We start from the raw sequence: 18,131 nt of genomic DNA, 5'->3' as shown, positions 1-18,131 counted from the left end.
TGAAACAAACACATGAAGTAAAATCAAGAATAATTTAAAGAATTGTCCTCGATAGATTTTGAGGCAGAGGTATACCTAGTTTTACTGGTTGAGACCAAATACATTTAATTATAACAGATTTGAAACAAGCATGGGCTGTCACAGTGGGGGTATATAGAGTGCATACATATATACATACATACAGTACATTACATTTTGTAGTTTTGTATACACCAGACATCATGTACATATTATTGCTTACAGTCCTATAGGTATGGCTTATACGGTACCTATAAGCCTACTACTGCTCCAACGAGCAGTAGTAGGCTTATACGGTGGAGTAGTCGTTAGTACGGTGGCCTGCAGGGGCAAACGCACTGCAACGACACAAATACTGCTGGCGTTTTGGGACTTGCCAGTGTTTTGGGACTTGCCAGTGTTTTGGGACTTGCTGGTGTTTTGGGACTTGCCGGTGTTTTGGGACTTGCTGGTGTTTTGGGACTTGCCGGCGTTTTGGGACTTGCCGGCGTTTTGGGACTTGCCGGCATTTTGGGACTTGCTGCTGTTTTGGGAGTTGCCGGCGTGTTGGGAGTTGCCGGCGTTTTGGGACATGCCAGTGTTTTGGGACTTGCTGATCCACAGCGTTTGTGAATATGCAGATCGTTTCGCCTCCTGCATCTGTTTTGCGTCGTTGCAGTGCGTTTGCCCCTGTCGGCCACCGTAGGTTAGCACTGTTGCCTTGCAGCAAGAAGACCCAGATTCATGACCTGGTTCAAACCAGGACCTTCTTGCATGGAGTTTGAATGTTCTCCTCGTGTGTGTGTGTGGGGGTTTTCTCTGGGGAATCCGGTTTCCTCCCACAGTCCAAAAAACATGCAGAGGTTAATTGGATACTCTAAATTGACCGTAGATGTGAATGTGAGTGAATGGTTCTTTGTCTCTGCAATGGAGTGGCGACCAGTCCAGGGTGTAGCCCTATGTCAGCTAGGATTGGCTCCAGCTCCCTTTGACCCTCATGTGGAGGTACACAATGGATGAATTAAAGTTTGATTCCTGGATTGCCAGTGTACTTATTGTGTTTGTTTGCATCATTGTGTAATCAGGAATTAATACGTATAATAGTGCAGGTAGGCTCACTTTCAATTGCATCTTGTGGTTTCGATAATCAAACTAAATTTGATTGTTGATGTAGACTTTAGTAGGTATATTGATATCATACCTGATTAAAAATAATGGCCAAAAGTACAAAAACAACACCCAGGTTGTAATAAATTGTAATTATTCTACTACAGCCTCTGTGAGAGACTGCTTAGTATTTACAACTCACAACAGTGCTGTGGGTTAATAGTGTTGGTTCAGCACTAGAGCTCATTGGTGGCTCAGAAACAGGATGGAGCTAGAGTTACTGTATGAGGATTAGTGGAGATAAATACTAAATACTGCGCCCTGGACAGAGGAGCCACCACTGCTGAGCATGAACATTACACAGATTCAATGCCATATGCTCATCAACAAAACATCCACTGCATTTTAGCTCCTGATTGTGCCTCGTATAATGCATATTTATGAACGTCTCAAATGGCTGCACAAAATTACGAATTAAGGGATGTAGTATGTATGTACAGTAAATGTCACTCTGTAGCTGACATCAGTGGACAATATTTCTTGTTGTTACCAACAGTAAAAGCCGGTATAAGCAGAAATGTGAAAGGTTTATTACACATCTTGGTTAATCCTAATTTTCCACTGCTCTCATTGTGACATTTTATAGTCTGTTGTTTCTGTATGTATGTATTTTTCTCACCATATATATTTGGAGAGAATTCAATGTGTGGTCAATGCTGCACATTTTTCAAAAAGAACAGAGAAGGCTGTGCAGAAGAATCAAGGGTGTTTTAAAGGCACTGAGAGCAGGGGAATTACCTTCCAGATTATTTCATTTTGGAAATACAGTTATCTCTTGATTAAAAGAAGCTGCATTTTGTTTGAAATGATTAGTTTTTTAATGAGTAGCCATGTAATAAGTGGTGATTAATGTATTGCTGTTTTGTTTCACCTTGTTAGAGTTTTTTTAATTACCAATTTACGACTGAACTCAATTGGGTTTTACGACATAAACTATCTTGTGTCATATTTTTCAGAGCTCCCTGTTCTCTCTGCATGGTGAATCTCGCCAAGCTCTTTGTGTTCCTAATGAGCGCTGCTGTTGTTTTCTTTCACAGACTGGCCGTATAGCTTCTGGGGAGGCGGATGTGCAGACACATTATGTCTCCAGCTGGTGCTACTCTCACAAACTGGTCAATTTACTGACCAAGCAGACCAGAAAATGCATTGTCTCTCTGTGACTCTATTTTTGTCCCTGCTGAGCGAGAACCAACGTCACGCTATTGGGAGTGTGTGGGGCTGGAGTGGCACGTCATCCACCTAAATGCTGAGGGAGGTGCAGACAGTTGGACGCTGGAGATAGAAGGAAACGGGAGTAAGAACTACTTTGATGGTGGTTATGTGACACGCTCTGTGTGACCTGTTGTGGAGCTGGGGCTGAGGCGGGGATTAAAACAAGGATGAGGGACCCTGTTGTTTCCGACAAGACAGGTGTGTCTGTGAGACAAGGCCTTAAAAGAGCTGCCTGCTGCAAAGAAGCAAAGAAACGGTCACTACCATTTTTAACCCTCTTACTTACGCTTACTCTTACTTACTTGCTTTAAGCACGTAGTCTAAGAATGTACTGTATATCTCAGGTACCTTTGTTATTCCTGTCGTGTCCACAGCCTAGTCTGGTTTCCTCAGGTGTTTTCATTCTACGCACGCACGGTAAAGGTCATGAGGGGAACCTGATGCAAAGTGGAGTGTTAGAAGACCAGCAGCACAGTCAGCAGTGGTGGAATAATGAGATGTGCTATTCTAGAATCACAATAGACGGGCTTTACGCCAAACACTGTGAGGAATGAAGATAATGTTTATAATCTCGGAATGTGAATCTGCATAACTCTGAAAAACCATCAACATACTACCTGAGGGGGTACTTCTTTGATTTGGTAGTTGTGAAAAAAAACAAGGTGCAGTAATAGGTTTGCTGTTTGTTTTGCTTTGTTGATCAATAATCCCAACCTTTTAATCATAATGTAATTTAAGTCATCTGAGAGAGTTATTCACCTCCTCTTTGTAAACTTTGTAAACTGGCCAGATTAAAACGTGCCTATAATAATCCAAAACACATTGAGTTGGTAGCAACTGGACATGAAGTTTCTCTTAAGGATGTGTCACCTCTCATCCAAGAATCTGCAGAGAGAAACTTCAGTCCAGTCCAGTTGCCACCGACTCGATGTACTCTTGTATAATACTACCACCACTTACAATTAGCATCAGGTCATTGGCCATGGTAAAGTAGTCAGACATGCTCACTGTAGCAAACATCAGTTTAAAATTTTGCTGGGCCTGATTTTGAGAGTCCCTGAATATCCTTAAGTTACACAAAATGTTTCCCACTCACCAAATTTACAGCTTACTATATTGCAAGTCAATGACCCATCAATATTATTCTGAAGCTGTTATTTTATGGTGTAAAACAATTGCACAGTGTTGTTTTAACAACGACATTAATGGGGTGAAAGGAATGATGTACAGGCCCTCTCATCCCTGTTCGTTTTCCCTTTGTTTGCCTGTCATGTCTGTGATATGAGCGTGAGGCTGCCCATTGCATCTCCAATTTTATCACCGTCCAGTGTGTAACCACATATTCACTTTCATCACTTCTCAAGTCCTGTCTGCACCGTATCGCTCCTCACTGTCAGGACAAACATAAGAAGGACAAAAAAAGGTTGGCTCAATAGCAGCTGTCCCTCTGCTTTCAAACAGATGCACTTTAAGTGGGCGTTAACTGCTGCAGCTTTACATTAAGCTTCCCAGTCAAGACCGAGGCTAATGGGAAGAAGTGTCTTAGATAGTATCCAGGGCTTGATTCAATATTTGAATTAGTGTCAACTTGGATGTAAACTCACACTTAACAGGCCACAGATCCAGACTTTGCCGCATTTCAGGTTTTCTAGCTTTGGGTCATGAATGCAGAAATCACTTCTTGTTTTTTGTAAGTCCTGTAATGACCCATAAGAGACACATTATGCACCAACTCCCTATTCCGTGTTACTTATTATATCCTGACATTAGGATAATGTTATGTCTTTTTTTTATTATTATTTCTTGAGGCATGCATTGACCTGGTTACAGTGCAGAATCAGACCTTGTATTCATGGCAAATCTCTACCCAAACTAAAAAAACATTCTGTTATCATAGAGCTTCGGCCGATAAGATCTTTGGTTCACTTGATACACGCCCATTGTTTGGATAATGATGTCATTCTGCGGAAATAGATAGGCCCCTCATCGCTTCATTTTTGGGGCCAAGGCAGGGGAATAGGAGTGGAAGGGAAATCACCCTCAACATCATAGCGCAGATTATGGGAGGAGATGTGAGTCAAACATTCCCCATTAACTTGAATTGTTTGTTCAAATGAGAGCTCAGTGGGCAGACTGAGCAGACGGCTGTTGCTTGTTCTAGTTTAAAGCCTTGATCAGCAGTCGTGCTGAGGACGTTATCAAACACTGTGCGTGTCCTCCAAATGAAGCTGAGGGTTTACATGCGACGACAGTTGTACCCGGTGTGAGGCTCACATTACTGTGTCCATAACCTCCTCAGTCACAGCAGCTAAAATGGTATATCCAGGGGTTTCCCCAGGCTTTTATCCCTGCCTGATGCTAATAATAAAGCCACCAGAGCTTGCTGTCTTGCTCTCTCTCCCTCTCTCTGTCCCTCCCACGTTTGCATCTTATGTGTTGTCCCTTCCTGTTTGAGACCCTCTTGATCTGTGGAAGTTCTCCTGCTGCTATAAGACCCAGTTTCCTATGGAGGAATTCCCTCCTCCCCCCCTCCCTCTTCCTGAGGACGCCCCTCCTTGCTAGAATGAACGAAGGCCAGAGCTGAAGAGGTGTCCGAGCAGTGCGGTCAGGCCGACGCTATGTTTGACCAGGGGATGGAGTAACGGAGATGAGGGTGGTGGTGGGTTTGATGTAGGGCCTCAGACAGAGGGCAACATGTGGTGCCTGCAGTGTGCTTCTGACAGGACTCAGTCCTTACTGGAGCTGGACTCAGATGGCTGGTAAGCTCAAATTTGAGGGGTTCCATGCTGGTGTGGTGTGCTGTAGTTTTAATAAGTTGCTTGACAGGCACTTAGTGATTCGGGTCAGGATTAGTGGCATTGTGCAGGTTGTACATTTCACTAACGTTGGCTCCTTTATTCAGGCACTGCTGTCACCACTCTTTTGTTTCCAACAAAATTGCTATCACTCGATAAGTTGCCAGAAAATGTGGTGGATTACGTGACAGGGTACAGAGCTGCTGATAAGAATCACAAGGAACACACTTACATGGGAATTAGAGATGAGACCAATCCAATATGGTATCAGGTGCTTGATTCTGACTTGACTGCCATATTAAATTGTGGACTATTGCGTGTATTGCAATACATGTTTTGCACATTTTCCCTGGTGACGCCGACAATCTTTGCGCCCACATCATTAACAAAGTTCTTTAGGCAAAACTGACATTTAATGGCAAACTGCAGCATCCAAATTAACTTTTTGTCATTATACAGAGCCAAGGCAGTACAAATAAATTGCAGTATGCCTTAGTACAACACAACAACATTCATGATACATTCAAAAGCTAAAAAGAGAACAAAAAGGCAATACATTACAATACCAGAATTTCAAAAGGCAGATATTATAATTAAGTGGCTATGAATAGGAATGTAGTGACGATCATGTACAGCATTTCTATTTCAGTTTCAGTTATTATTATTTCAGTTCTTTAAAGCATATGGGCATATACTGTATATATGGAGCGATGGAACTCAGTGGTAGAGTGGGTCGTCTTTCAACTCGAACATTGTGGGTTCGATTCCCAGCTCCGCTAGTCTACATGCTGATGTGTCCTTGGGTAAGACACTTAACCCCTTAACCCCAGCGTGTGAATGTGTATGAAGGATGAGTGATAGAAAATGCGCTGCACATAGATGTGCTGTATGAAAGTGTGAGTGAATGGGTGAATGGCAAAACACTTTAGTGTAAAGCAGCTTTGAGTGGTCGTCAAGACTAGAAAAGTGCTATATAAATACAGACCATTTACCATTAAAACATACATAGTGACTGCAGATATCCATCCTGAGCCTTGTATTTTAGTTTTAGGGAGTGTAAAGGCTTGAATATAGAAACAAGAACACTAAACAAGACAACTGTGACTTCAGAACTATAGTGTAATAGTGTTTAGATCTTGTGTTGCCTCGCTACATTCCCACACTGCATACAGGAAGTGATCCATTTTATGCAAAGACAGACAGAGTTAAACAACAACGTTGCACTAGTAAGGCGACATGACTGGTGTGTATGAGCACCAAGTGAGTGCAAAAGAAGCTGGTTGCTTGAGTGTGTGTGTGTGTGTGTGTGTGTATTTATTACCTCTCTTGGACCTGTACTGGCATAAACTCAAACGTTGGTGTGATTAATTCATCACAGTGGAGTGTCACACTGAGAAGATGCTCATCTCGAAGAGCCCCTCAGCGGCACAGCGAGGGTGTGACGAGAGGAGGTGTTGACAACTGAGCTGTCCTCACATCACCTGGCCCTCACACTGGAGCCGTCACTTCACCATCCACAACCAGCCGGCACTTTATGCACTGTCATGGCACACTGCAGTTCTTTGTTTGCTTTTGAATTTGAATTTAAAACAAGGGAAACACCCTTTGATGTGAGTGTAATCTTTGTTTAATTTGCTGATAACAGTGTTGAGTTTTGCATTTGGCACCTGTGTTTTGATTGGCAGCCTCAAAATACTAGAAAGGGACTACTCAGATTCAGATTCCTAAAATATATTATGTGTCTCCTGTGGCTCTCTAGGAGTAATGGAAGAATAAGTTTAGTTTTGACCCTTCTTATTCTGAATATGTCTGCTGACACTTGGTTTTCATTCAACATTTTATTGGATTCAATTGTTTGTTTTGTTCTCTTCAAAAATAGCCTGTGTGCATGCATTTCTTTTTTTTTATGTTCAAAACTTCCCAAATATAGTCCCCCAAAAGATGTAATTTTGGAAGAATAGGATTATTTTTCCAGTGACTATTAAAGCCGCCAGAATGTAATTCCGGCAAACAGGTACTCCAGAGTCACTGAAAGTTATATCTTACTCTAATACTAGCTTTTTTTTTAATGTGGAAGATTAGTACCAGTATCAGTATTTCTTTTTTCTAAATCAAACATCTGGTCATGAAACCACACAAGAAACAATTGTATACGTATAACTGAGTAAAATAGATGGACACTGATGGAAGGAAAAGGAAAACCTCTCTCTCTGTGGTGATGGGGTGTATCTGCTGATCTCACCTTAGATGATAAAGGTGGCTGTGCATTCAAAGGTAATAGTTAATGGGGAGAGGAGAGTGAACAAAAATGATCATACACAATAGATTTGACTTTGTTTCCTGGGCAGATTTGCCTAAAACAGCACTATTTGATTAACATGCATGCCTAACTGAAAGGGGCTGCACCCAGTGTAGCCCAGCCATTGCATAAAATACTTGCTTTTATTGTTTGGTGAACTCTAGCATTAGGTTTTATAGGTATATGTATTATGAAAGGTGCAAAGGATGAAGTAAGTTTGACATATAGTAAAGAGCAACAGAGTTTAGATAAGAAGTAAGGTGTTGCTGGACATACAAGTCAACAACCACAGAACTTTGACACAAGAGGCTGGTGCTCATACCATGTGTTACACACTCCTTGTGTATTACATATTTCAATCATGAAGACGTCACCACCAGGGGGCATTTCATGAGATGCTACTATGAGTTTGTCGAAGACAACTGCACGAGGTCTGTTACTACGATGCCATGTCATGGCACCAGTGGCGAGGAATCCTGTTTCCAATGTGTAACTCTTATCCATTTTGCCTCTTGAGTTAAAAATTGATTTTTGGGAGGTGAATGATATTAATTTTAATGAGGCTGTGTGAATGCTTGGCACAGGCCCTTAGTTAGACCATGGGTCAAACCAAAGTCATCTCTCTCCATCTCTTTCTCTCTTGCTCTTTCCCCCTGTGCATTATAAGGGAGTCGTATCAGTAACACTTTAGTTCCTGTGGTGAATCAAAGACGAAGATTGGGTTCATGCATATTAAAAGTGTGCCCTTTTGTGTTTATAGTTTGAATTTTAAAAGACATGGCGTGTAACTAAGTTCAGAACATCATGTTCCGCATCACTAATGCAATGCAACCATGTTAAGTGAAGACATAAACATGCCTGAAGTGCTACGATAGCACTCTAGAAGCATGTGTCTTGTTTTGAAATTCATGCTAAGCCACTCTAAACAAATGAATATTTCCAGTTACACATTTGATTCCACCCTGTGGTCTAGTTAGAGGACTCTATATGTCTGATTAGATTTTGGGAGGAGAATGAAGATGCAGAAAGAAGACATCTTTTAAAAATAGCAACAAATGACATTTTGTGGTCCGCCTCCTCCATCACTTTGTTAAGATTGTGGTCCTGGTCAGCAGCTTGGGAATCCACTTGGTCCCCTTGTACTAAAACGATCAATGTCAATCTGATTTGTTCTGAGCTGGAGTCAGGAAGTGATTCGTTTAGCATCAAAAAGCTGTTGCTTTGCCAAGAAAGTTCCCGCACGTTTATATTTGATTCTGTGAGCAAATGAAACACATGAATCCCCTGAGGCTTAGAAACCAATGGTCTGGATAATGCACATCAACATTTATCCTCCATTTAAGTTTGCAGTAAGCAGGAATGCTAGAGAAATAGTCGATTGTTGAGTCCCATCCGGGTCGTTAAAGACAAATGCTCTGTACTGTGCCCGTCCCACTGGATAAGTGGGACTATACACGTGCTGTATCTCTCAGCTGTTACTGTCTGACTCTCGTTTTGACCATTTTTGTCTGTTTCTTATGTTGCTTTGTAACACTGACAGCTGTGGCCAGTGCTGGCATATCGACTTTACCTCTGAGGGATTGTGTACTCGCAGCTGCTTAGTAAAAACAGCCATTAGGAACAACCGCTCTGTCTGAACGTATCTGTGATTGGTCTCTCATCAAAGGCCACATTTCCCCAAGGCTGGAAACAGAACCAAGAGGAGATGCAAGATGACAAAACACTCAAAAAGAAGTTTAAATCTGGTTTGTGTCGCGTGTATTATTGCAACCATTTAAAGCAGGTGGTACAGCTGTCAACAGATGCCAGTTTCTGGACGTCAAAAAAATAATGTTGACACATTATCCCACTGAGCTCTAGGTATTTGACAAGGATGTAGCGATTGATGTGCTTGAATGGATGACCTTGCTCCACGTCTTTCTGCCTCATCCATTAGCATATGACAAACAGAATAAAATGATATGGATTGTACTCTGCTTTGAAAAAAGAACATTTTTGAAGGTAGAAATGTTGACGCTATTAACTGGCAAAAATGAAGTTTTAAAGACGGTATCTGTAAATACGAGAAAGTACGACTGATCGACTGAGCTGTTGTTACAAGGTCAGCTTCCTTGATGCCAGGAAAAAGAATGCTTTGTCATCTGCTTTTTTTTTTATCATTCTAAAGTTTGTCTGTATGGATTATAGCTGTTTGCTTTTTTTGGTCGTTTATTTTGATATTTGGGCATTTGTGATTCAACACTAAAGGGCAAACTTATTTTTAAATAAATATATTAGCAGCACTGTAGAGCCTGACCTTGATGGTGCACTTGTCGGCAATGCTGCAAATCAAGGAGCAGGACTGCTCTGTTGCAGTATTGGATTTTTGTGGATCAGTCCATGTAATGAAATACACTTCACTGCTTTCACACAGCAGCACTACGTCTATCTGCAGCCTGCTCTCTCAGAAAGCCTTGCTTTTTTTTTGCTTTTTTTTTTTTTTTTTTACTGTTTTTGCAAACTTTTGGAAACATTACATTTGTGAATTCTGTACAGGAAAACATTTGACATTTGGCAAATTGATTCATATATGTCACATCAACATTTCTAACTAGAGGGGTAAATGTTTAGAGGTGGTTTAAAAGGTAATAAAAGAGTAAAATTCAATACATTCAATATATAAATACAAAAATAGTGCCAGGGTATGCCAAATAAATAAACATTATTGTACTGTAGATGATAACATGGGCTGTCTGTTTTCAAAGTTTCCAATGACAAAGTCACATAGCTTTCAGATATTTAGTTCATATTTCACATCAAGAGGTGGGAGAGGTCTGAGATGTCAATCCTTCCTTTTTCTCATGTCAGCAGTTCCTCTTTGCTGAGCTGGCTTCCTCATTTACGTGGACTCTCTGTGTAATATGAATTAGATCCTTCTTGTTTTAACATTTATACAGAGAAATGGACTTGAGACTTCTGTCACTGGAGAGGATGTGATGTTATTTCACACTTTGATAAAGCAGTGAAAATTACTTATAGTTTCTGACATACCGTCACATATACCACAGACCAGTGCACTATAGCCCCACAGCTAATCACTGTAGTCTAAAAAGGGTGCAGGAAGTGATCAGATCTGCCGTTGACATTTAAGTGCTGCTGTCTCGGGTGTTGCGGCTGTTCACCGCTCGACACCGCCTGCCGTGGTTCATCCAATTATCTTCTCAGGCTGGTGCTCCTGTGACTTCAAAAAGATCCTTGTTTATCTTAATATTCAAGGAGCTGCTTCATGCTTCAGTCACTCCCGATATTGTTTTGCTTTGTGTTTGGAGAAAGTATGAGATGGCGGTGGAGGTGCAGTGATATCAATGTTTGTTGGGCTTTAGCTGTTCATAATTTATCCTTAGTCATTTAATCCCTTCTCATCGGTGTACATTGCTTGCTGCTTAGGGGGATTTGAGGTTATTCCTGATTGTAAAAGGAACGTGAAAAAACAAATGGCAGTGCTTGAATGTGTAAAGACAAATCGCAGTGCTCAGTTTGCGGCTATAAATGCTCTCTTCCACATTTATACCCTGCCAGCAGTATCAAAGTTCACTCTCTATCTGTCACGTGCTTCTTGCTGAAACACAAAGCAGTTGGTGATGTCAGGAAAGTGACTCAGCAGCAGACTAATCCAGCATGCGTTGTCTCTCTCCATGTGCTGCAGTGTGGAAGGCGATGCTCCAGGAAGCGAAGTGGGAGCCCCTGTGGACCACAGCGGTGGCTATAGTTGCGTACCAATAACCCGCAGCAGCGGGCTCGGCTCCGACCACCTGGACAGCCAGCTTTATGGGCAAATCCTGCTCCCTGGCCACCTGCGACCTCGCCGACCCAAGCTCCAGCACTCGCAGTCCATCCTCCGCAAGCAGGCAGAGGAGGAGGCCATCAAGCGCTCTCGCTCGCTGTCAGAGAGCTATGAGCTCTCATCAGATCTACAGGACAAGCAGGTGAGAGGGGTGGGACACACACAACACATCATTTCCTTTACTACAAAGTAACATGAACCATTGGTTCGTGTTTAATAACTGCTTTTGTTGTCATGGTACTAGATACCTGGACAGCTATTATCACAAATGAGCTGAAAAAGTTCTTTATTCATTTTATAGGGTTAGCCTGCAGGTAAAGTGGTAAAGAGTCTCTTTTTGTTTTAATGTATCTTGATTTTTCTTGCTGAGATCTATCCAGGCCCAGTATTTTGGACTGGATCCAGAATGGGGAAAATACGATTTGATCCACAGTGTGGTCAGCACTGTGAATACAATTTATTCAAAGTGATGTTTATTAACAAATGGATATTTCCAATTACACATTTGATCCCACCCTGTGGTCTAATTAGAGGACTCTATATGTCTGATTAGATTTGGAGAGGAGAATGAAGATGCAGAAACCCTTCATCCTGTTTATTAAGTATCCTTCCAGATGCCCTAAACTGAAAACTAATTTAATTAGTTTTCAGTTTAGGGCATCTGGAAGGGTGTTCTGCAATTTAAGCAATAAGTTAAAATGCATGGTCTTGTTTAGTTTTTAATCAACTTGTTGGAAAATGTATCCGTAAAATGAATCCTGCCATGTAAGCTGAATAAGACACCCATTTTTGCATAGAAAACGCAACCACAGTGTCTGTAACACAATATCTGTAATGATTATAGAAAAATTACACTATCTGCATTTATACTGATCCCTTAAAAGCCTTGCGCTCAATGTTTTTCTCAAGGAAAACTGATGACTCAGGTTATGAAGCAAAGGAATTATGATATTCCATATCCAAAAAAAAGACAACGGCATCCACCCTGTTTTGTTCGGGCTTTTCACACGGGTGCTTATTACGCCTGTGTCCTTACGAGCATCTTTATAAAAAAAAAAGTGATCAAACAGGAAATGCTAGAGACATGAAGGTTTTCACTGTAATTGGAAGTCAATGTAAAGAATAAAGGATGGATGTGTTCAGAGATGATTTGCTGAGGCAGGTGAGCAGGGAATTACAGTAGCTGAGTCTGGAAGAACTTAAAGGATGAGGGATAATCTCTGGCTCAGGTGGTAATGCAACAGAGGTATTGTAACTTTTGCAGTGTTTACATGGAATAGACAAAAAAATTGGTCAAAACTGATAATTAGTCCACTTTGTTCCACTTTGGGGTATTACACTTGCTGACGCAAAGAACTTACAACTTACAACACAGAAATACATTGAGACCCAAACACAGCTGTGTCTATGTGGGGGAGATACTGTTCCACATGTTGTAACTTCTTCATGTAGTGATACTCAGTCATGATCCATGTTCCTTGTCACATGGAGCAAGCAAAATCAGTGTCATTTTCACCAAGTTCCCAGGTGGAAACCTTGATTTACAATCCATTTTAATATCAGTTCAGCATTCTGTATGTAATACATGCCTGGCTGACTTACTCTGTAACACTATAATATAGTATTAGGCCTTTACCAGTCATCATAATTGATTACAGTCCGTCACAGTCCACTGTTATCCAGTGATTTACTTGAGTGATAAAACTCTAAATTGCAGACAATTAATAAAATGTCAACTTGTCATTGTCATGTTCCTCATTAGTAGATATAATAAAGCTATCAAATAAGGCAACATCATCTGTCAGTGGCTGACACCATTGTGTTCTAATTCTGCAGAGCTTTTTTGGGGGGGGAGGGGAGTTTATGAATTGACTGCGACACTGTGGCCGTTTAATTCACATGAAAGAGTGAGTCATGATACGTGGCCATTAAGATAAATACTTAAAGCTCTGTTAAGTGCTTTATTGTAAATGGACCTTAATTCATTTCATACAGGAGCATTTAATTCATAAGTACAGCATCTTTTTTTTAATATTGTGCTTATCATGACTGTTTTCACCATTTGCCACCCGTTTTATTGCAGACAACCTTCCAAGCTAAATGACTATTTAGACTCTGACCAGTTATTTCTCAGGATTTATGTCTCAAAATGTCCTTCTCCCCCTGCAGGTTGAGATGCTAGAGCGTAAATATGGTGGGCGTTTCATAACCCGGCATGCAGCCCGTACCATTCAGACAGCCTTCCGCCAGTATCAGATGAACAAAAACTTTGAGCGTCTTCGAAGCTCTATGTCTGAAAACCGTATGTCCCGACGAATCGTCCTATCCAATATGAGAATGCAGTTTTCCTTTGAAGGACCTGAAAAAGTCCACAGCTCCTACTTCGAGGGAAAACAGGTCTCACTAACAGATGACAGCTCGAAAATCGGTGCACTGGTGCAATCAGAACATGGCGGGGATATGGGGGGGCAGGGCAAGACCCCCACAACACAAAGTGACTTTACGGATGCTATCACAGAACTAGAAGATGCTTTTTCCAGACAGGTGAAATCTCTAGCTGAGTCCATAGATGATGCTCTGAATTGTCGTAGTATGCATGGTGATGAGGGCCACTCTGAGTCAGGGAGAGGTCACCAGGATATGGACAGCTGCCAGGTGAAGCCCTCCCACAGTGCCTCAGATCGCCAAAAACTGGATGAGATGACGGCATCTTATAGTGATGTAACGCTTTACATTGATGAGGAGGAACTATCACCGCCCCTGCCTCTATCTCACTCTGTAGATCGACCTTCCAGTACAGAATCGGATTTGCGTCACCGCTCCCTCAACTCCTCCCAGGATTACTGGTCCCTGGCTCATAAGGATGAGAAAGGAGACACAGACACCAGCTGCCGCAGTACACCTTCCTTAGAATGTCAAGAGCAGCGCTTACGTGTTGACCACCTACCCTTGCTGACCATTGAGCCTCCCAGCGACAGCTCTGTGGAACTGAGTGACCGCTCTGACCGCAGCTCCTTGAAGAGACAGAACGCATATGAGCGGAGCCTCAGCAAACAGCAGAGCAGCCCCAAACACATCAGCCACGGTTTGCCACCCCGAGGGCCTTCAAGAGAAGATGACTCCTCCCGCCATCGGCCGCGACAGCTGGAGGCACATCTGGCCATCAACGGAACTGCAAACCGGCAGAGCAAGTCTGAGTCGGATTTCTCTGATGGTGACAATGATAGCATCAACAGCACGTCCAACTCCAATGACACCATCAACTGCAGCTCTGAGTCCTCATCCAGAGACAGTCTGAGGGAGCAGACACTCAGCAAGCAGACGTACCACAAAGAGACCCGCAACAGCTGGGACTCACCTGCTTTCAGCAACGATATCATCCGGAAGAGGCACTACCGCATTGGCCTAAACCTCTTCAACAAGTAAGTTCCAACAAAACTGTCCACACGGAGACAGACACAATCATTGCTACATACCCAATCAGGAATAGAAGATGTTATGTAAATCAGATCCAGGCCTCTTCATGTGGTTCAGAGAATATTTTTTGTTGGACAACCAACATGATGCTCTTGTGTATGATAAATATGCCAATGACGTTAATTGAAACACAGCTACAGCTATCGGCCTGTTCTTAATTTGCACCTTCTACTTAAGGTGCAAATTAACCCAGGACTCGTTCTGCCCCACTTCCTCGTCATCTAAAGCCTGTGTCATTATGTCTAATCACAGATGATTGTGGATTTGGTTTCTTTCATAGCCAGCAATTAAGTTCCTTGAAATCATTTGCGATAAACACCATGGGGAAAAGTAGCTCCGGCTCCCCACTCTCAGGGGCAGATTTGGACAGTGTCATCACTATTTCTTCTTTTTCTCTCTTTCTGTGTCTCTACTCTTTCCTGTTTTTCCAGGAAACCAGAAAAAGGCATCCAGTATCTGATAGAGCGAAACTTTGTTCCAGACACCCCAGTGGGTGTGGCACACTTCCTGCTCCAGAGGAAGGGCTTGAGTAGGCAGATGATTGGCGAGTTCCTGGGTAACAGACAGAAACAGTTCAACCGAGATGTCCTTGAGTGAGTTTGTAGCAATTCATGCCTTTGTATTCTGTGTATTTATATGCAGATGAATCACCCTGAAAACATTAAGATTCAGGCTTTTGAATTAAATTGCCACTGCAATTTTTTTTTTTTTATCTGCCTCACAGGAACATAACTATAATTTAGTTAAAAGTAGGGTTGCCAATTTGCAATCTACTATCATTCAAGCAGTCTTTTGAGCACTACATAATGACTCATGTTACCATCCAGGAAGTAAACAGAAATAGGATCCACTCAGGAATTTGCCATGATGCTGAGTTATACAAACAGATTCCATTTATAGTCTGCAGTCCTTTTTTTTTTTTTATAAAGACGGGAAGTGATAGATACATTTTACAGCTCTGATCCATTTCATCATTCAAATAGTGCCTCTAATTTATGCTTTACACTGGACAGACTTATCGGAATCCCACCGACAGCAGAACAGCTTTATCAGAGACCATTGAGATTCAGTGGAGGAGAGGTCTGTCAATGTCAGTTTGACCGACGTATATAAAAAACTCCTTCCTTGAGAAAATGTCTATAAATCCTGACACGCAAAGGTATCAAGGTATAAGGCCTCTGGAGACCAGAGGCACAATCCTCTCTTCAGTTCAAAATAAGTACAAGTCATTTGTAGCATAGATGCTCTCAAGTATGACATCTGCATTTAAGCTGCACACATGAATAATAACTTAAGTGCTCCCTTAGCTCTGTGAAGGTATTTAGCTTATTTCCTTGTGTTTTAATATACACATATTTCCACAAACTGTGTATTTCTACAACCTTTGGCACATCCATAAACCGTACTTTGCAACCTGCCCACAATAAGTTCTTTACAACTAGTTGTAATTTACTGTTATGAGGTTCGTCTAGTGACTAAGACTGTGGTGCAGTGTGGATTGGACATCCAGAGGGCTGTAACTGAAATACAATACACAGATCACAGATGTTGCCAGAGGAAAATGAGGCATTGCAATGAGTATCAAACATATTTACCAAATGTTTGTGGACATTTATTTGTGTTATACTTTATATTCTTCAATCCAAACTGACCCTGTCACTTCTGCTGACTGTTTGCCACCAGCTGTGTGGTGGATGAAATGGACTTCTCCAGTATGGAACTGGACGAAGCACTCCGGAAGTTCCAGGCTCACATCAGAGTCCAGGGAGAAGCACAGAAAGTTGAGCGGCTGATTGAGGCTTACAGGTAAGAAAGCGGAGGGTGTAACATGTCACATGGCTCCGTCATCCAAACCACATAATGCAGAATTCCCACAAGAAAACAAGCAAGGGGGAATAAAGTAATGTTTGTGCCAGTGTGGTCCTACGTCATCTCAGACCAACTGATTGTGTGACAGGATGATCATTACAGGGTTGATTCCCATGTCTAGGGTTTATGCCAACACGGTGTGTATATAATTAATGAATAACACACACTGGCTATGTATTGTTTCTGAAACGCCATTATCTTCGAAAGCAGAGGTGATACCATAACGTTGAGGATAACCTCACCCACAGGGGATGCTATTTGTTCCTCATTCATTTTCTCCAAACCTCTGGTAAACATGTGATCTCATGCTCAGAGAACCAGCTTAGATCAGCACAGAGCTATAGGACATTAAATCCCACGTCCACTGTTCTTCGAGGGAGCCAACAAAAACGGATCATCTACCTCGCACCTGCAGCCCAGTACAGATACCATGATGAGCTCACTTACTGTTTGTTGACGAAAAGAGTTAATACAACGATTATTTGATGGCTCTATTGACCATCACCAGTACTGGCTCATTGTTCTTTTGACTTATGCATTAATGAAGCATAATGTGACTAAATGGCCACAGCACCGACAGTAGAAAGTTCACTTTCAATAATTCAGCAACAGATGTGTCTGAAGTGGAACTAATCAACATACAGGAAGCTTACCGATTTATTATGTCCCAAAGAAAAGTCTTCATGGGCTTTTTTGCAGACATGAATTACTAAAAATACTGTTCACATCACATTTTTTGGGCCAGACGCATTCACTACAGTAGGAGATTGTTGTGTGCAGCGTCCACACAGGGTGTGGCACCAGGCTTGAGCATACTGTAGGAGGCAGGAAACTTTCAGGACGCTTGTCCTGAATCATTATGAGCTCTTCTTGCTGTGTTGGGTTCACAAGGAATTTTTCGAAAACAAATGTGGCTTTTGTTGGAATTTGTGTTGGACGATTTCATGAACATGTCCAGACTTAAGTGAACGTTTAAAAACAGACATAGCGATGCATTCTTGTGCCCTGACTAACTTTTTGTCTTCCTTGTTCAGTCAGATGTGTGTTGCAGCTTGCCAAATGCTTCTAACAAAGTCAACAGCTACTTTTTTTGACATTTCAATGAATCTGTGATTTCTTATCAAACATGAACTCAGTTTGACTGTGTCTAATATCCTGTTTGCAGCCAACGCTACTGCATCTGCAACCCTGGTGTGGTGCGACAGTTCAGGAACCCGGACACCATCTTCATCCTGGCTTTTGCCATCATCCTTCTCAACACAGACATGTACAGCCCCAATGTCAAACCCGAGAGGAAGATGAAGCTGGAGGACTTTGTCAAGAACCTTCGAGGTAACTGCACTCCCTCTCTCTGCCTTGTCCAGCTTACCAACACAAAACCCAATATTTTCCTGAGGCACAAAACATATGTAGTCACCTCAAACTGAGTTTTGTCAATGCATTTTGCCTTCATAAATAAGGGTCCTTTGAGATTTGGGAGGTGGAGAATGTC

General features: G+C 41.9%; 1 protein-coding gene across 10 annotated transcripts in view; it reads left to right on the top strand.

Annotated features, from left to right (window-relative positions):
- The window catches only part of iqsec1b (IQ motif and Sec7 domain ArfGEF 1b), a 159,691-nt gene that overhangs the window by 129,262 nt on the left and 12,298 nt on the right, over positions 1-18,131 (top strand). For 9 of the 10 annotated variants that reach the window (XM_058631294.1, XM_058631293.1, XM_058631291.1 and 6 more), the window contains 5 exons: positions 11,156-11,435; positions 13,463-14,715; positions 15,202-15,363; positions 16,454-16,576; positions 17,805-17,971. In XM_058631294.1, the coding sequence (XP_058487277.1) occupies positions 11,156-11,435; positions 13,463-14,715; positions 15,202-15,363; positions 16,454-16,576; positions 17,805-17,971 (1,985 nt within the window). Of the gene's footprint in view, positions 1-4,874; positions 5,136-11,155; positions 11,436-13,462; positions 14,716-15,201; positions 15,364-16,453; positions 16,577-17,804; positions 17,972-18,131 lie in introns of those variants that run through there. The other variant, XM_058631298.1, reaches the window with a different exon arrangement.

This window comes from Solea solea, chromosome 6, assembly GCF_958295425.1.
Source record: "Solea solea chromosome 6, fSolSol10.1, whole genome shotgun sequence".
In the NCBI taxonomy this organism is placed as follows: Eukaryota; Metazoa; Chordata; class Actinopteri; order Pleuronectiformes; family Soleidae; genus Solea; species Solea solea.
This window is presented reverse-complemented; position numbering and strand designations above follow the sequence as displayed.